At 40.0% G+C, this 13,587-nt stretch overlaps 1 protein-coding gene across 1 annotated transcript in view; it reads left to right on the forward strand.

Annotated features, from left to right (window-relative positions):
- Positions 1 to 10,068: 10,068 nt before the first annotated feature.
- HECW2 (HECT, C2 and WW domain containing E3 ubiquitin protein ligase 2) overlaps positions 10,069 to 13,587 on the forward strand; it is a 215,578-nt gene continuing 212,059 nt past the window's right edge. The window contains exon 1 of the mRNA XM_028123706.2: positions 10,069 to 10,360. Within this exon, the coding sequence (XP_027979507.1) occupies positions 10,069 to 10,360 (292 nt within the window). The remainder of the gene's footprint in view (positions 10,361 to 13,587) is intronic.

Raw genomic sequence — 13,587 nt, forward strand, 5'->3', positions numbered from 1 at the left:
GAAAGCAAGGTAGTTCAGGTAACTCAGGAGCTCTGCTTTGGCAGTGGGAGGCTACTTGGCACCTGCATTTAGGGCACTGACTTTAAACCCTGTACATAGATGATTTTATCTCCCCACCCCCCAATTTTGTGGGTAACCCTAGGTATCACATAATATGGCTCAGGTATAGACACCACAGGATGCTGTGGTATATGGGCAGAGAAGCAGGCTTTAAGGACCTAAGTGTGGATCTCAGCTGTGTCACCCACTCACTTGGTGCTCTCGTCTGGAAATCAAATCTAGAATCAATTGCTCCATCATGGGGTAGCTGTGGAGATAACATGAGGGTGAGGGTGGGGGCAGAGGGTAGACAGGAGATGGCAGAAAAGCAGTCCTTTTAAAGTGAATCTGTTCACTTGGGAAGCCAAGTTTTATAGTAAATAGGGGGGAAAGGGGTTTGGCCTGGACAAAGAAAGTTCAAATTATGGGTATCAGTTTATCTTACATTTAACAAAATTTAGATTATAACTGCAAATATGGCCTAATTAATAGAAGGAAAAAAGAACAAATGAAGGTGGTAAAATTTTTAAAGAGTTGATGGGGTTAATTTTTCCAAGAGAATTGTATAATAGCACCATGTAATATTTGTCTTTCTTACCACAATCGTGAAAGTCTTATTACAAAAACTGTGCCGGGGCTCTGTCAACCTTCCCACAGCCTGTGTTTAATCCTGTGACATTCAAATTGCTTCAAATTTTCTTCCTCCTTCGCTTGTCAACTATTCTAACTCTACCAGGCCCTTATTCATCAGTGGTTTCGCATGTGATTCAAGAAGTTATTCAAAATCTCTTTCATTGACTTTTATGAATTCCTGAATGTTTTACCAGTTATTCAGTTTCTCTTCTCAATCAGTTTATTCTTGGAACATCTGAGGTTCAGTGAATGACTGACAGATGTGACTGGCAGGGATCAACTCTGTCATTGCAAGGAAGAAGTGGTTGAATGGGGATTAACTTAAAGTCTGCAGTTCATTGTTTTGTGATATGTTTTGCTTTCTTCCTCAGCTTCTTAATAGAGTGAAGCTGGATAATGAATACCTAGGTAAAAAAGATCTCTTTTTTGTCAAAAGGATTTGAAAATGATAGTACTGTGAAAATACAGGTAATTCTTTTGGGAAAGGTTTCAAACATTTCTTATCCTAATACTTGAATTGAGATTAAGCTTGGTGTCAATAATCAGGATCATGATACTGAACAGAACTGTTTCCTTATCCACATGCTGCACATTGATGTTCATTTAATTTTTTGGTTCCTCCAGATGATGCTCCAAACCTCTGGGAATCTTAGAAATTGGGTGATTTATTATTATTTTATTTTATTTTTTAAAAGATTTTGTTTATTTGATAGAGAGAGAGAGCAAGAAAGCACAAGCAGGGGGAGGGGCAGAGGGAGAGGGAGAAGCAGGCTCTGTGCTGAGCAGGGAGCCCAGTGTGGGACTTGATCCCAGGACCCTGGGATCATGACCTGAGCTGAAGGCAGATGTTTCACTGACTGAGCCACCCAGGTGCCCCAATTATTATTTTAAATTCATTCTTTTCCTAGTCTTTTAAAAAAAGATTTATTTATTTATGGGAGAGAGAGAGAGAGAGAGAACGTGATCAGGGGGAGGGGCACAGAAGCAGACTCCCTGCTGAACAGGGAGCCCAGTGTGGGACTCTATCTCATGAACCTGAGATCATGACCTGAGCTGAAACCAAGAGTCAGATGCTTAACCGACTGAGCCACCTGGGCGCCCCATTCTTTTTCTAGTCTTGAGACTCTTAAGTTCCTTGAGAATGGAGTGTGTTTCATCTGTGGTTCCTTGGAGCTAGAACAGTGCCTCACACATAGTAGATATTGGAGGTTGCTTGTATGGACAATCAGGTCAGTTTAGCAGACTGTGTTTATGACTTACATGTGACTCCCCTCTCTAACATGATTACTACTTATTGTTTGATTCCATCCCTTTTCCCTTTTTCTCTTCAAAGGTGCCTTTTGTTAAGCTCAGTAATAATGGTAAACATCGGTTGGTAATCTCAAACTTTGAAAGGTAACCCGTATGTTTGCAGCTTCCGCCCACAACCTTGCATGGTGCCAGTGAAATTGCATCAGTTAGAAATCTTACTGTGGTTGCAAATCACCTGTAAAGTTAAAAACAACAATTGATCATTTAGTTGAACGGGCCTTGTTCTTAGTACTCTCCTGAAAAACCATCTAAATTCATTTGCCTCCGTAGAGGTGACGTCTGTCTGTCATTTCCAACTCTTCATGAAGCATGCATTCTAGTGGGGAGAGACACTAGACACTAGAGAGACACTAATAACTTATACTGGATACTAGAATGTGAAAGTGCTATGGAGGAAAAATAAAGCAGGGAAAGAGTAGTGTTGAGGCAGTTGAAATTTTAATAGAGTGGTCAGGGAGGGTCCTATTGAGAGGGTAAACATGTGAAGGGGTAGCAAGGTGAGCCATGTGGATATTGAAGAGAAGAGCTTCTGTGGCAATGGAAACAGCAGATGCAAAGACCCCTGTGGTAGGGTATGGCTGATGCCTTCTAGGAGCTGCAGTGGGACTGGGATAGCATGAGCATGGGTGGCCATAGTGGTAGACGAAGTCAGAGAGGACCAGGGACCAGATCATGTGGGCCTTGTAGACCATAATATGGGTTTTGGCTTTTATTCTAAGTGAAATGGGGCCCCTCGAGGGTTTTGGGTAAAGAGCAAATGGTCTGACTTACATTTGAAAAAAATCATTCTTCCTGCTGTTTTGAGAATAGACAGCAGGAAATCAAGGATAGGAGCAGTGAAGAAGGTGATTATTCATTCAGAGGACAGATGATAGTGGTTTGGATCAGAGTGAAGCCATTGAAAGCTAATTCCTGTCTTCCCTTTTTAAAATTGGATTCTTTCTTTGGCTTAGAATTCATGCCATATTTCCATGGCCTCTTCCTATCTTTCAAAGTCCAGCTCCCCCAATCTTTCTCATTAGGCTTCTTTTAAGCACTCCAGTCCCTGCTGATCATTCTCTGCAGTGATTTCCTACTGACTTCTGCACTTACAACACCTTACAGAAGGCAGTTTGCTCTCGATGTCCTTCAAGTAAGTTGGGGTTTTATTTCTTTCCATACTATAGCAATGACCTTACCTCATACATTTCAGCATAAAGTAGGCCCTTTACTTAATAAATCCTTTTTGAATGGCTGGCTGCATTCTAAAGAAAAGTCAGTATGTGCTCCTACTGTTGATTTGGTCCTTTCAGATTCTTCTTTTCTGATTAGTGGCGGTGAACTCCATCCTTTCACTTATTTAAGAAAAATATTTCCTGAACGCTTACTATTTTGAGGCGGATATAATGTACAAGAGAAAGAGTAATTGTTCTCAGAGAGTTTATAGTCTGACAAGGGAAGACATGAATCTTCGTCATTAGACTCTGAGGCGTTGTGAAGTATAGGGAATACGAATGATATAAAAAGGCCCCTGGGATTCAGTAGTAAGAGTGTTGCCTTCTACGGAGAAGGTGGAGAAGGTGCTGCAGGTGGAGAGAATGGTGTGGATGGTGCTGAGCATGTTAAGCAATTTCATGCGTAGCAGGATAGATGCATGGAGTAAGTCCCGGAGGAAACGTTTTAATGTTTTCTTTCAGGAAGTATAAAGAAATCCCCGAAAAAACCCACCCTCCCCTCTCCACCCTGACCCTCAGAGCCACCGCTCAATTTCATGCCTTTCTCACCTGTCACCTGGACTTTGCAAAGGCCTAACTTCAGGTTTCAGCTTAATCAGCTTAAATGTCACCACCTGTGAGGGGCCTGCCCTGCTCACCCTGCCTAGACTTGGTTGCACCCCTGCGCCTTTGTTTGCTTTCCTCCTGGCCCTTTAAGTATGTTACGTACTTGAGTAGGAGTGCTGTCACTGAGGAAATGCTGCAGGGAGAGAGCAGATGGATTGAGAGAAAACACCAGAGTCACAGAGGCCTGCTGAGAAGTGACCGTCTAGATAGGATCTGACATGAACTTGGCTTAGTCTTGCTGTGGCACTGGGAATGGAGAGAAGCATTAAGGCTTAAAAAATGTGTTCTGTGGGGTACAGAGTACATGCAGCTATTATTACTCATGTTTATGGTTATGACCTCTGGGTGTTTTATGGAATACACAATTGTATTGCAATATAGTTGGTTGTCTTTTCTAGCAGCTTTTGACAATCAGTAACTAGGAGCTTATGTTTTGTGTTGCAGGGAAGACTTTCCCATGCAAATGTGTTCCAACCACCACAAAGTAATGTAGAATTTTTCATATCTGAATTCCATTTACCAACAGTTGGTAATTATTTGCAGCTTTAGCTGCTAAAGATAATATTTTGGGATGTGTTCCATGCAAAAGAAAAAAGAAAGACATCTTTTGCCCTAGGGATGTTCAGGGAGTAAAAGTTTAATATCTTTCAAAAGAGATGACTTTAGGGACGCCTGGGTTGCTCAGTTGGTTAAGCGTCTGCCTTCAGCTCAGGTCATGATCCCAGGGTCCTGGGATCAAGCCCCACATCGGGCTCCTTGCTTGGCAGGGAGCCTGCTTCTCCCTCTGCCGCTCCTCCTGCTTGTAGTCTTGCTCTCTCTCTCTCTCTCACTCTCTCTCTCTGGCAAATAAATAAATAAAAAAATCTTAAAAAAAAAAAAACCAACCCAAAAGAGTGACTTTGAAATGAATTGATTCCACTCCCCCACACAAACCATTGATATTTGTCAACAGAGAAGCAAACCACCAACAGTGCTTGAAATAAAAGCAAAGAGTTTTTCTTTTTTTAAGAAATAGTTGGGTAGACCATGGAATTTCATGTGTATTTACTGAAAAACAGGTTGGAATTTTAAAAAGGTCTTGAAAATACATGAAGCTTTGGTTCCCATTTTTCTAATCTGGTATAATGTTTAAAAATGATTCTTGAAGTTTTACTCTTCTTAATGGCATTTTAAAAATATAGATGAGTGTTTTAAAAAATTGATATCTATGCCAATGAGCCAATGACTCTCATTCCAGTAAGGGGCTCATTATAATCTCTCTTCAACTTTTGAGGTAAATGAGTAACATTCTTGCCTTTGTTCCTCCCATACCTGTGATTCTATTCTAGTTTTTTCTCTCATTATATATAAGGGTTTGTCATTTGGGTGCTGATATTTTGTTAGGTTTTTTTTTCTTTTTCCTTTATTTTTGTCCAACATTCAAGTCCTCTTCTTCTAATAACCACTTCTTCTTCTTTTTTTTTTTTTTTTTTTTTTGAGGAAACTGCCTTCAGTTTTGGTCTAGATGACTTTTCTCTCCCAGGGCGCCAGCAAGCTGTGTGAAACTTCTTCCTCAGCAGCCTACGAGTATGTGTCTCGCTGCACCTTCACTTCTGAGTATTGTTATTTTTCAGAGTTGACATTTTAATGGATAAAAAATTATATCTCATTTTTTAAAAATGTGTTTTTTTGATATATAGTATTAATTAGTTAGCTTTTTTCTTTTGGGAATTATCCATTCACACCTGCAAAGAGAAGTTTAATAATTTAAAGAACTAAAAAGAATTTAAAGAACTAAAAAGAATGAAGCCAAATCTGAATTATTTTCTCTCATTTATTTATCTAGCTGTATATTTAGTGATTTAAGGCCAAAACAACATCTTGCAAGCACTGTTGGACTCAGTCTTTAAAATGAAAAACTTTTGGAACTTAAAATTATTTCTCCCCATTTGTGTACATTCCTTTTCCAAACTGACAAATGGGCTGTTTTTGTGTTGTGGATCCTAACATATTGGATAAAATTACAAGAGGAAGAGGCTTTTCCTAAAGAGCAGCAGGCTGGAGGGAAACTTGCATTTTCTGATACTTCTCCACCTGAGAAGAAGAAGTGAGTGGAAGTTTCAGTCACCTCGGGCTCTCCGTAAAATGCCCCGGTGTCCTGGGAGTATTTACTGGCAATTCATAGAGCAGGGATTTCCTGGTATTAATCAATTTATTAGAACATTTTTGCTGAGGAAGCTGAACATTGGGGTTATGATTATGTATGATAAACACTGATTGCTTTCCACTGGGGAGGCACCTTCAGTTGAGAATTCGGTGATGGCTTTCTTCATCTCATATGTCAGCTAGCCTTGTGGGTCTGATGGGTCACTGATTTCTCTTCCTAGATTTCTCACATCTCTGCTTATTGCAGGCTAATTATGTTTTCCTTCGTGTCTCTTGACATAGTTTTTTTTCCCCCTTGTTTTCCTCATTTATGTAGTAAAGCACACATGGAGTTTGAAGCATAGTATGGTTGAGCACGTGTGTGTGCATGCGTGTGTGTGTGTGTGTGTGTTTGTGTGGTATTTTTTTGGAATTTGAAAGGTTAAACAAGGATTTTTGTTATTATTATTGGTTTTATGTATCAGTGTCCAGTCTAAGAAGTTAAAATCCTAGGGAGTATTTCTAGTTTGTAAAAATCTTTTGACAAGGAATGTTGTCAGTACTTGCCCTTCAGGTGAGATTTAGTAAATTGATGTTCACCCCCAGATTCTTGAGCAAAAATATTTTAAATAAAAACACTTGCTGTCATCTGCTACTGTCTGTATCTTCTACACAAAATCTGCTCCTTTTGGAAATGAAGTTGTATACTAAGGTGTTTTGCAGTTTGCTTGGTAATTGCATCTCTCTTGACCTCTGGAAGAAAAGTGATTTTGTTTTTAGCTGTTGTTTAAGCAGATGTCGGTTATCTGGGAGAGCAGCTCAATGCAGACCTAATCATAAATAGAAGGGGGAGGGGTTTTAAGGAGTGCTGCATTACGTTACCTTGTGTCCTTTGGGAATGGGACATAGAGCTGCTGCAGAGGTTCCTCATGGGAGGTATTGTCTGTCTAAGGAGCTTGAAAGGAGACCAGCCTTCTGTTTAATAAACACGGTGGGTACTAATCAGTTTCCCTTACCATCAGCTTTACCTTCTAAAGCTTTTCAGAAGAGCATGGATAATTTTCTGAAGAACAATTAGTCTTTCTTATTGCATAAGACATAGGTATGAAACCAAGAAGCAAATGAAGAATTCTTAGATTTCAGTAGGAGAAAATGTAAAGCAGCCATTCTCTGTCATTTCAGTGGCTAATTTTCACATGTGAGAATTATTGCATTGAATAAAGTAAAATTATAAAGTAAAATTTTATCTATAACATTTAGAGTGGTTTTATTTTTTTTTCATTTTCATGCAACTTTGAGAATTAATTTTTGCACAATGTTTGATCTTATTTTCCATGGAAACATGAACTCTGAAACATACATTACTTTTCCTATAGGGGAAAAATGAAGTTTTCCAATACAGGCTTGGACTCTTGTCCCTCTTTGTAATCTAAGCATTCTAATTTTATTTCTTTTGCATTGATCTAAGTTATGTAGAGTAAAATATCTGAATGAGGCTTTTTAAAATTTAATTTAATTTAATTTTTTAGAGAGAGAGAGAGATAGAGAGGGAGTATGAGCAGGAGGGGGAGTAGAGGGTCAGAGGGGGAGAGAGAATCTTAAGCAGGCTCCACGGGAGCATGGAGCCAGACGTAGGACTTGATCTCACAACCCTGAGATCACGACCTGAGCTGAAACCAAGAGTTGAATGCTTCACCAGCTGAGCCACCCAGGCACCCCCTGAATGAGGCTTTTAAACCCCGAACTAATAAGCCTTTTTGAGATGACTTGGCATAGTTGATTCTAATTAATAAATAATAAGGCTATTATTAAGCAGAAACTTGCGTTTGAATATTTGTCTGACCCCTGGGCTCATAATAACCAGAAACTCAGCCCAGCCTCACGAGAGTCCTTGGGACATAGTTACTTGGACATAATTCATTTACTTCAAACCCATCCAAGAGGGTATTGATTTTCTCAGCCCTGTCAATGTTTCTGGGATTCTGTTGTTACTTAGACTGAAAATCTAGAATTTAGTCCTAATTTTCCCCTACTTTTATCCCCTGTATTCATTCTGTTGCCAAGTCTTTGGGCTCTTTCTTTGAAATATTCCCAATTGGTATATTTCCTTTCTGTGTTACTAAAATCCATTTCTCAGCACTCCGTGCTGGATACCTTAACTGATCTGCTTCTAACTGGTTTCCCTACCACTGTTTCCCTCCCAGCCCTTCGGAGGCTCTCTAATTCTCATAACTATATTTCATATGTCGACTCTTCTGCTCGAGACCCTGGAATGGCTCCCTGCTCATCACTCTTAGTGAGGTTTCAACTGCCTTGCTTCATATTTGCCCGAGGTTCTTCTAACTTCTCTCTCTAATCTCGCCCTTCACTGTGTGCAGTTACCAGCTTGTCGGTGCTCGGCTTTAAAGGTTCTTTCCCAAGCAGATTGTTTGGAGATTGAAATTAATTTTTTAAATGTAGAAACAATTATTTAAGAGATGTGGTTGAGTTCCAAAGCTTTAATTCAAAGGGCTGTGTTTCCTCATGTAGCTGATTTCTGGTTTCTGGGAGCTGGAAGCCACGTGGAATAGGGAGGCAGGGGAAAGAGGGACTGCTTTCTCCTTCTTTCCTCATTGCAGGGTCATCTAGCATGAGGCAGAACTCTCAGTGATTTTTTCATGGGTAAAGGAGTCTGTAGCGTTTGACTTCTGTTAACTGTTTTCCAGTCCTTGGAGCTACCCCAAACTAAATAGTGCATTAATTAATTCAGCAATTACATTATTACTAAAGTAACAGTAATTGCTTTTTACTGAATACTTTCACTTATGACTTTTCTAATCCTTACAACAATCTTGCATGGTACTGTAAAGTCACCTCCATTTAATAGATGAACATATTGAGACAGGGTGAAGTTTAAGCATGTGCAGCTATTGATTTATAAATACAAGTCTTCCAAATAACCTATATATATTTGTAAATCACTTAAAAGAAAAAGTGCTGTGTTGAGTGTTTTTTAAAGAGATATACGGATAACCTCCATCCTTTCTCCACTTCATCTCCTCCCTCGCTATACACAAGCACCGCTGGGGCACTGTTCTGCTTTATAGAGACAGGAGAGCGTCAAGGTTGATGGTTTCTTTTGCTGTTCAGAGGTGTTTTATTGTAATGTAGTCCCACTTGTTTATTTTTGCTTCTGTTGCCTTTGCTTTTGGTGTCAGATCAAAAAATTATTGCCAAGATTGATGTCAAGATGCTTACTGCCTTTGTTTTCTTCTAGGAGTTTTATGGCTTCAGGGTTTATGTTCAAATCTTCACTCCATTTTGAATTTGGGGTTTTTTTGTATTGTATAAGATAATGGTCCAGTTTCCTTCTTTTGCATGTGGCTGTCCAGTTTTCCCAGCACCATTTATTGAGGAGACTGTCCTTTCCCCAAGCTTACATTCTTGTTGGGAGAAGTACGCAATAACCAGATAAATAAGTACGTGGTACTCTATGGCACATCAGATCATAATAATTGCTATTAGAGAAAAACACAGGGAGAGGGGAGGAAGGGGGAAGACTGGGGTGTTGCAGTTTTAAAGACAATGGCCACTGTATTTAAGAGAGGAGGTGACATTTGAGCAGGTTCCTGAAAAAGACTCTAATGGGTTACATTCCTGTAAGAAGGAAATTGATCAAGTGAACCTGTGCTCAACTGTATATTTCAACTGTGTCAAAATTTTTTGTCTTGCTATTTTAAAATTTAATTTCAACAGGAAACAAAATACATGTCAGGGGGTGAGGTGAAAGAAAAGAGAACCATTTCTGTAGGTGGGGTGTCTGGGAAAGGATAGACCTAAAAGGGCTACTAGCGAAATCCCCTTCTCCTTAGTTGCCAGGAGGAGCTGTGCCCAGTGAAATCAAGGGCCACAGGTGTGCGATGGCCTTTGCCTTCATGTGACCTCAGTCTGTTTCTCAGGAGCTGTTTCTGACATCATCCATTGACAGTAGAGTAATAGGTTTTATTTTGACAGCGGAAGATTATTGCATGGTGGGGCTTTAATATTAGGGCTTTACGTCTGGGAAGCTTAAACCTAATTCCTTGCATTGTAACGCTAATGATTTGTGCTTGTTATGTCTCTTGCAGCTTTGTAGGAAGCTAACCTCCAAGAGGCAGACGGGATGGCTAGCTCAGCCCGGGAGCACCTGCTTTTTGTGCGGCGTAGAAATCCCCAGATGCGGTACACACTAAGCCCAGAGAACCTCCAGAGCCTGGCCTCCCAGAGCTCCATGCCAGAGAACATGACCCTACAGAGGGCGAACAGCGACACAGACCTGGTGACTTCTGAGAGCCGCTCCAGCTTGACTGCGAGCATGTACGAGTACACGCTGGGGCAAGCCCAGAACCTCATTATCTTCTGGGATATTAAAGAGGAGGTGGACCCCAGTGATTGGATTGGACTTTATCATATAGGTGAGTGACATGAAATGGACTTGCATGTGACTTAGAGCATACATTTTTACTCTGATATTACACTATTGTGTATTTTTTCTTGGCGGGGGGCGAGGGGTGGGGGGACCACACACACAAATAAACCCAGCAAGATTCTGGGACTTTTTTTCCCTTCTTCTTTAGAAGGGAAAGAATCAACAATAATAAATACCTTTGCTGATATGAATTTTGTGGTTATGTTTCCACCCTGATTAAATGCCAGAACCTGCAGATTTTATAATATTTTCTTTTTAAAGCTTCACATTGCCCTTAATCAGTAGTCCCATTTCGGGGAGAATTGGGTATTAACTTTTACTAATATTTTTAAACTGATGAAAAAGATGTCTCGATTTAGATAACTGATGTGAAAAAATGTTCTGTACTTTCTATTTTTTTTTTCAGCAAAGCAAAGTTTGTTGAACAATAGTAAAGAGATAGTACAAAGCTCCCAAGGAGGGAGGGGACCCGAGAGAACTGCATATTTTCCTAACTAATGACTTAGGAATAGATTGCTATTTGTTTTAATAGAAATGTCCCAGCTGTGTTTAGCTAATTTGCACTTGTTATGCATAGGTGAGCGAATGATGAATGGCACATGCCAGAAAATATAAAATTTGCTTTATTGAAAGCAAAAATCCAAACCCTACCAACCAGGCTTAAAGAAAATCTAAATTAAACCTGATAATAAAAATCTAACATTCCCCATATTTGGGGAAGTTTTTCACTCAGTGAAGGGAATTCCTTTCAAGATTTAACATCAAGTATTTTAATAGAAAGACAAGTTTGTTTTCACTGTAAATTATAAACCAAGCATCTTTGTTGTTTGTTTTTTTTGGAGTGAACTGGGGGGGGAAAGACCTATTTGTTTATGGCAGTGCTTCTCATTCAGGGACGATTTTACCCTCTACAGGACATTTGGTAATGTCTGGAGACATTTTTGGTTGACACAGTGGGGTAGGGAATGGGAGACCAGGGATGCCGCTGAACATCCCGCAATGCACAGGACTGCCTCCCACAGCCATCTATTAGCACCACTCTTGACAAACTCTGATTTAAGGCAAAGTAACATCCTTGCTGACAGTTTATCAAAATGTTCAACCCACTAAAATTTATGTTTCACAGCAACAAAGAATTTTATGTTGACTAAATTTGATTGGTATTTACTAATGTAACTCTATTAATCATGCTGGATAACAAGAAATCTAAAATGGCAAAAACAATTTCAAGAATTTTTATTTTTCTGTTTCCTCTTATGACAATTTTTACCCAGGTGTGTTTAAATATATATTCAAGATGGGGAAGGTAGGATTTAAAAATTGTATTTTTATTTCTGATATCTATTATATTCACAAAAAAGTCTTACAATTTTGATGGGACTTTGGAAGTGATTCTTTTGGTTTTATGTAACTTCAGCTTTTTAGATTTCATCAAACTATTTTCTTTTCATTTTAATATGATATTTTTTATATTTACCTATCTTCAAGTTTACTAACTTTTAATATTTTCATCTTCATTCTGTTGTCAGTCCCATCCAATGGATTTTAAAATTTCAGTTATTTGACTTTACATTTGTAGAATTTTCATTTTTTTCTCTTTTTGTATATTTTATTTTTCTCATGAGATTCCCTGTATGTTAACTCATTCAGACCATATTTTCATTCATTTATTTAAATTGAATCGAATGTATCTGCTTTAAGTCCTCTGCAAAATCTAATATCTGGGCAGTTTTTATTATCTGTTTATCTGTTGACCATGGATCCCATTTTCCTGTTTCTTTACATATCCAGCAGTTCTTGATTTTACACTGGCTCTTGAGAATTCTAAGTTGTAGAAATCCCGAGTTCTGTAGAACAATTTTTATTTTAATGTTAATTTTTATCCTAGTAGGCAGATTTATTTTTTGACCTTGCTAGGTATAATTTTCCCCTTTGTGAGGATGGATCCGAGGAAAGCCCGAAGTGGTTCCCCAGCACTTCTAACTTGATGGGATTCAGCCTCCAAGTTTGGTCTCCCCTATGGATTTTGTTAGGGCTTGGTTTAGGGCTTTGTTAGGCTAGATCTCTATGGTAAGCCTTGTTGGCCTTTGTACTTTCTAAGTAGTGGCATTTCTGATGGCTGAGCGGATGCCTGGAATGTCGACCACGTGTTTTTTCTCTGGCTGGGTCATAACTCCAGGGTTCTCTAGCACTGCTGGACCTCTGGGAACTTCGGTGCACTCTCAGCCCCGTTAACAGCTACTCTCTACAAAGCCCTGGTAGTGTTTCTCTGCACATGTGCAGTCCAGACATTAGCCTAAGGCTTGTGGGTATCCCGATGCACTTCTGACCTTCACCCCTCCATAGCTCTTTCCTTCCCCATGCCCTGCCTGTTGATCCATACTCTGATCTCTGCATCCTCAGCTTGTCAGAACTTCTGTGGACTCAGGAAGTTGTCCCCTGGCTGAGATCTGGGTGGTCATAGAGTCACCTCATCAGTTTCTCTTCCCTCTGGGGTTTTCATCTTAAGCCGCCTGTCGTGCAATGCCTGAAAACCACTGCCTCCCAGTTTTACAGTTGTTTCCATCAGGAAGGCTAGTCTGGAACTAATCACTGCCCTAGGCCCTGAAGCAGAAGTTTCTTCCATGCTTTTGATTTCCCGTAGGCAGTGAGAGATTTCACTTAATTTTCCCATCTCACCATTTCCAGGGAACTCTGAATGAATAATAAATGGTGGCTTAAGTTCCATGGGTTTGTTAGTTCTTCTTAGTGTATTTTCTAATAGTTTTAGATCCCTGGCAGGGCAGAGAGAACTGGAGCCCTCAGACCTCTCAAGGGACTGGGATGAACACAGAGACTAGCATCTGCAGGTGAAAATACCATGTACTTGGGGTTCTAGGGCATGTGGTTGGTTCCAACAGTTCTTCTGCAGCAGAGGAGTCTGAAAGGCACAGGTCCCAGCATCTAAGACATTAAGTCTGGCTCATCTCTATAGTTGAAGGGCCACAGCTATGTTTCAGAGGAAGCCTGGCTGATCTGGGACCTCAGAATGAGTGAACAGAGACCTGGCTTTAGGCAGAGATAGCCATTGCTCCTGGGGCTAAGATGGGCTATTCTGACCTCTAGGCTGGAGGCAGCCTCACTTCTGTGGGGACTTTGCCCTCCCATGTAGAGAGGGGTAGGTGGCAGCTTTGTGGGTTTTCACGGAGAGCTGTTTCCTGATCCTTCTTCCTT

Source organism: Eumetopias jubatus, unplaced genomic scaffold (genome assembly GCF_037043125.1).
Source record: "Eumetopias jubatus isolate StellerSeaLion01/CBP00866 unplaced genomic scaffold, mEumJub1_p1.0 scaffold_3, whole genome shotgun sequence".
NCBI classification, from domain to species: domain Eukaryota; kingdom Metazoa; phylum Chordata; class Mammalia; order Carnivora; family Otariidae; genus Eumetopias; species Eumetopias jubatus.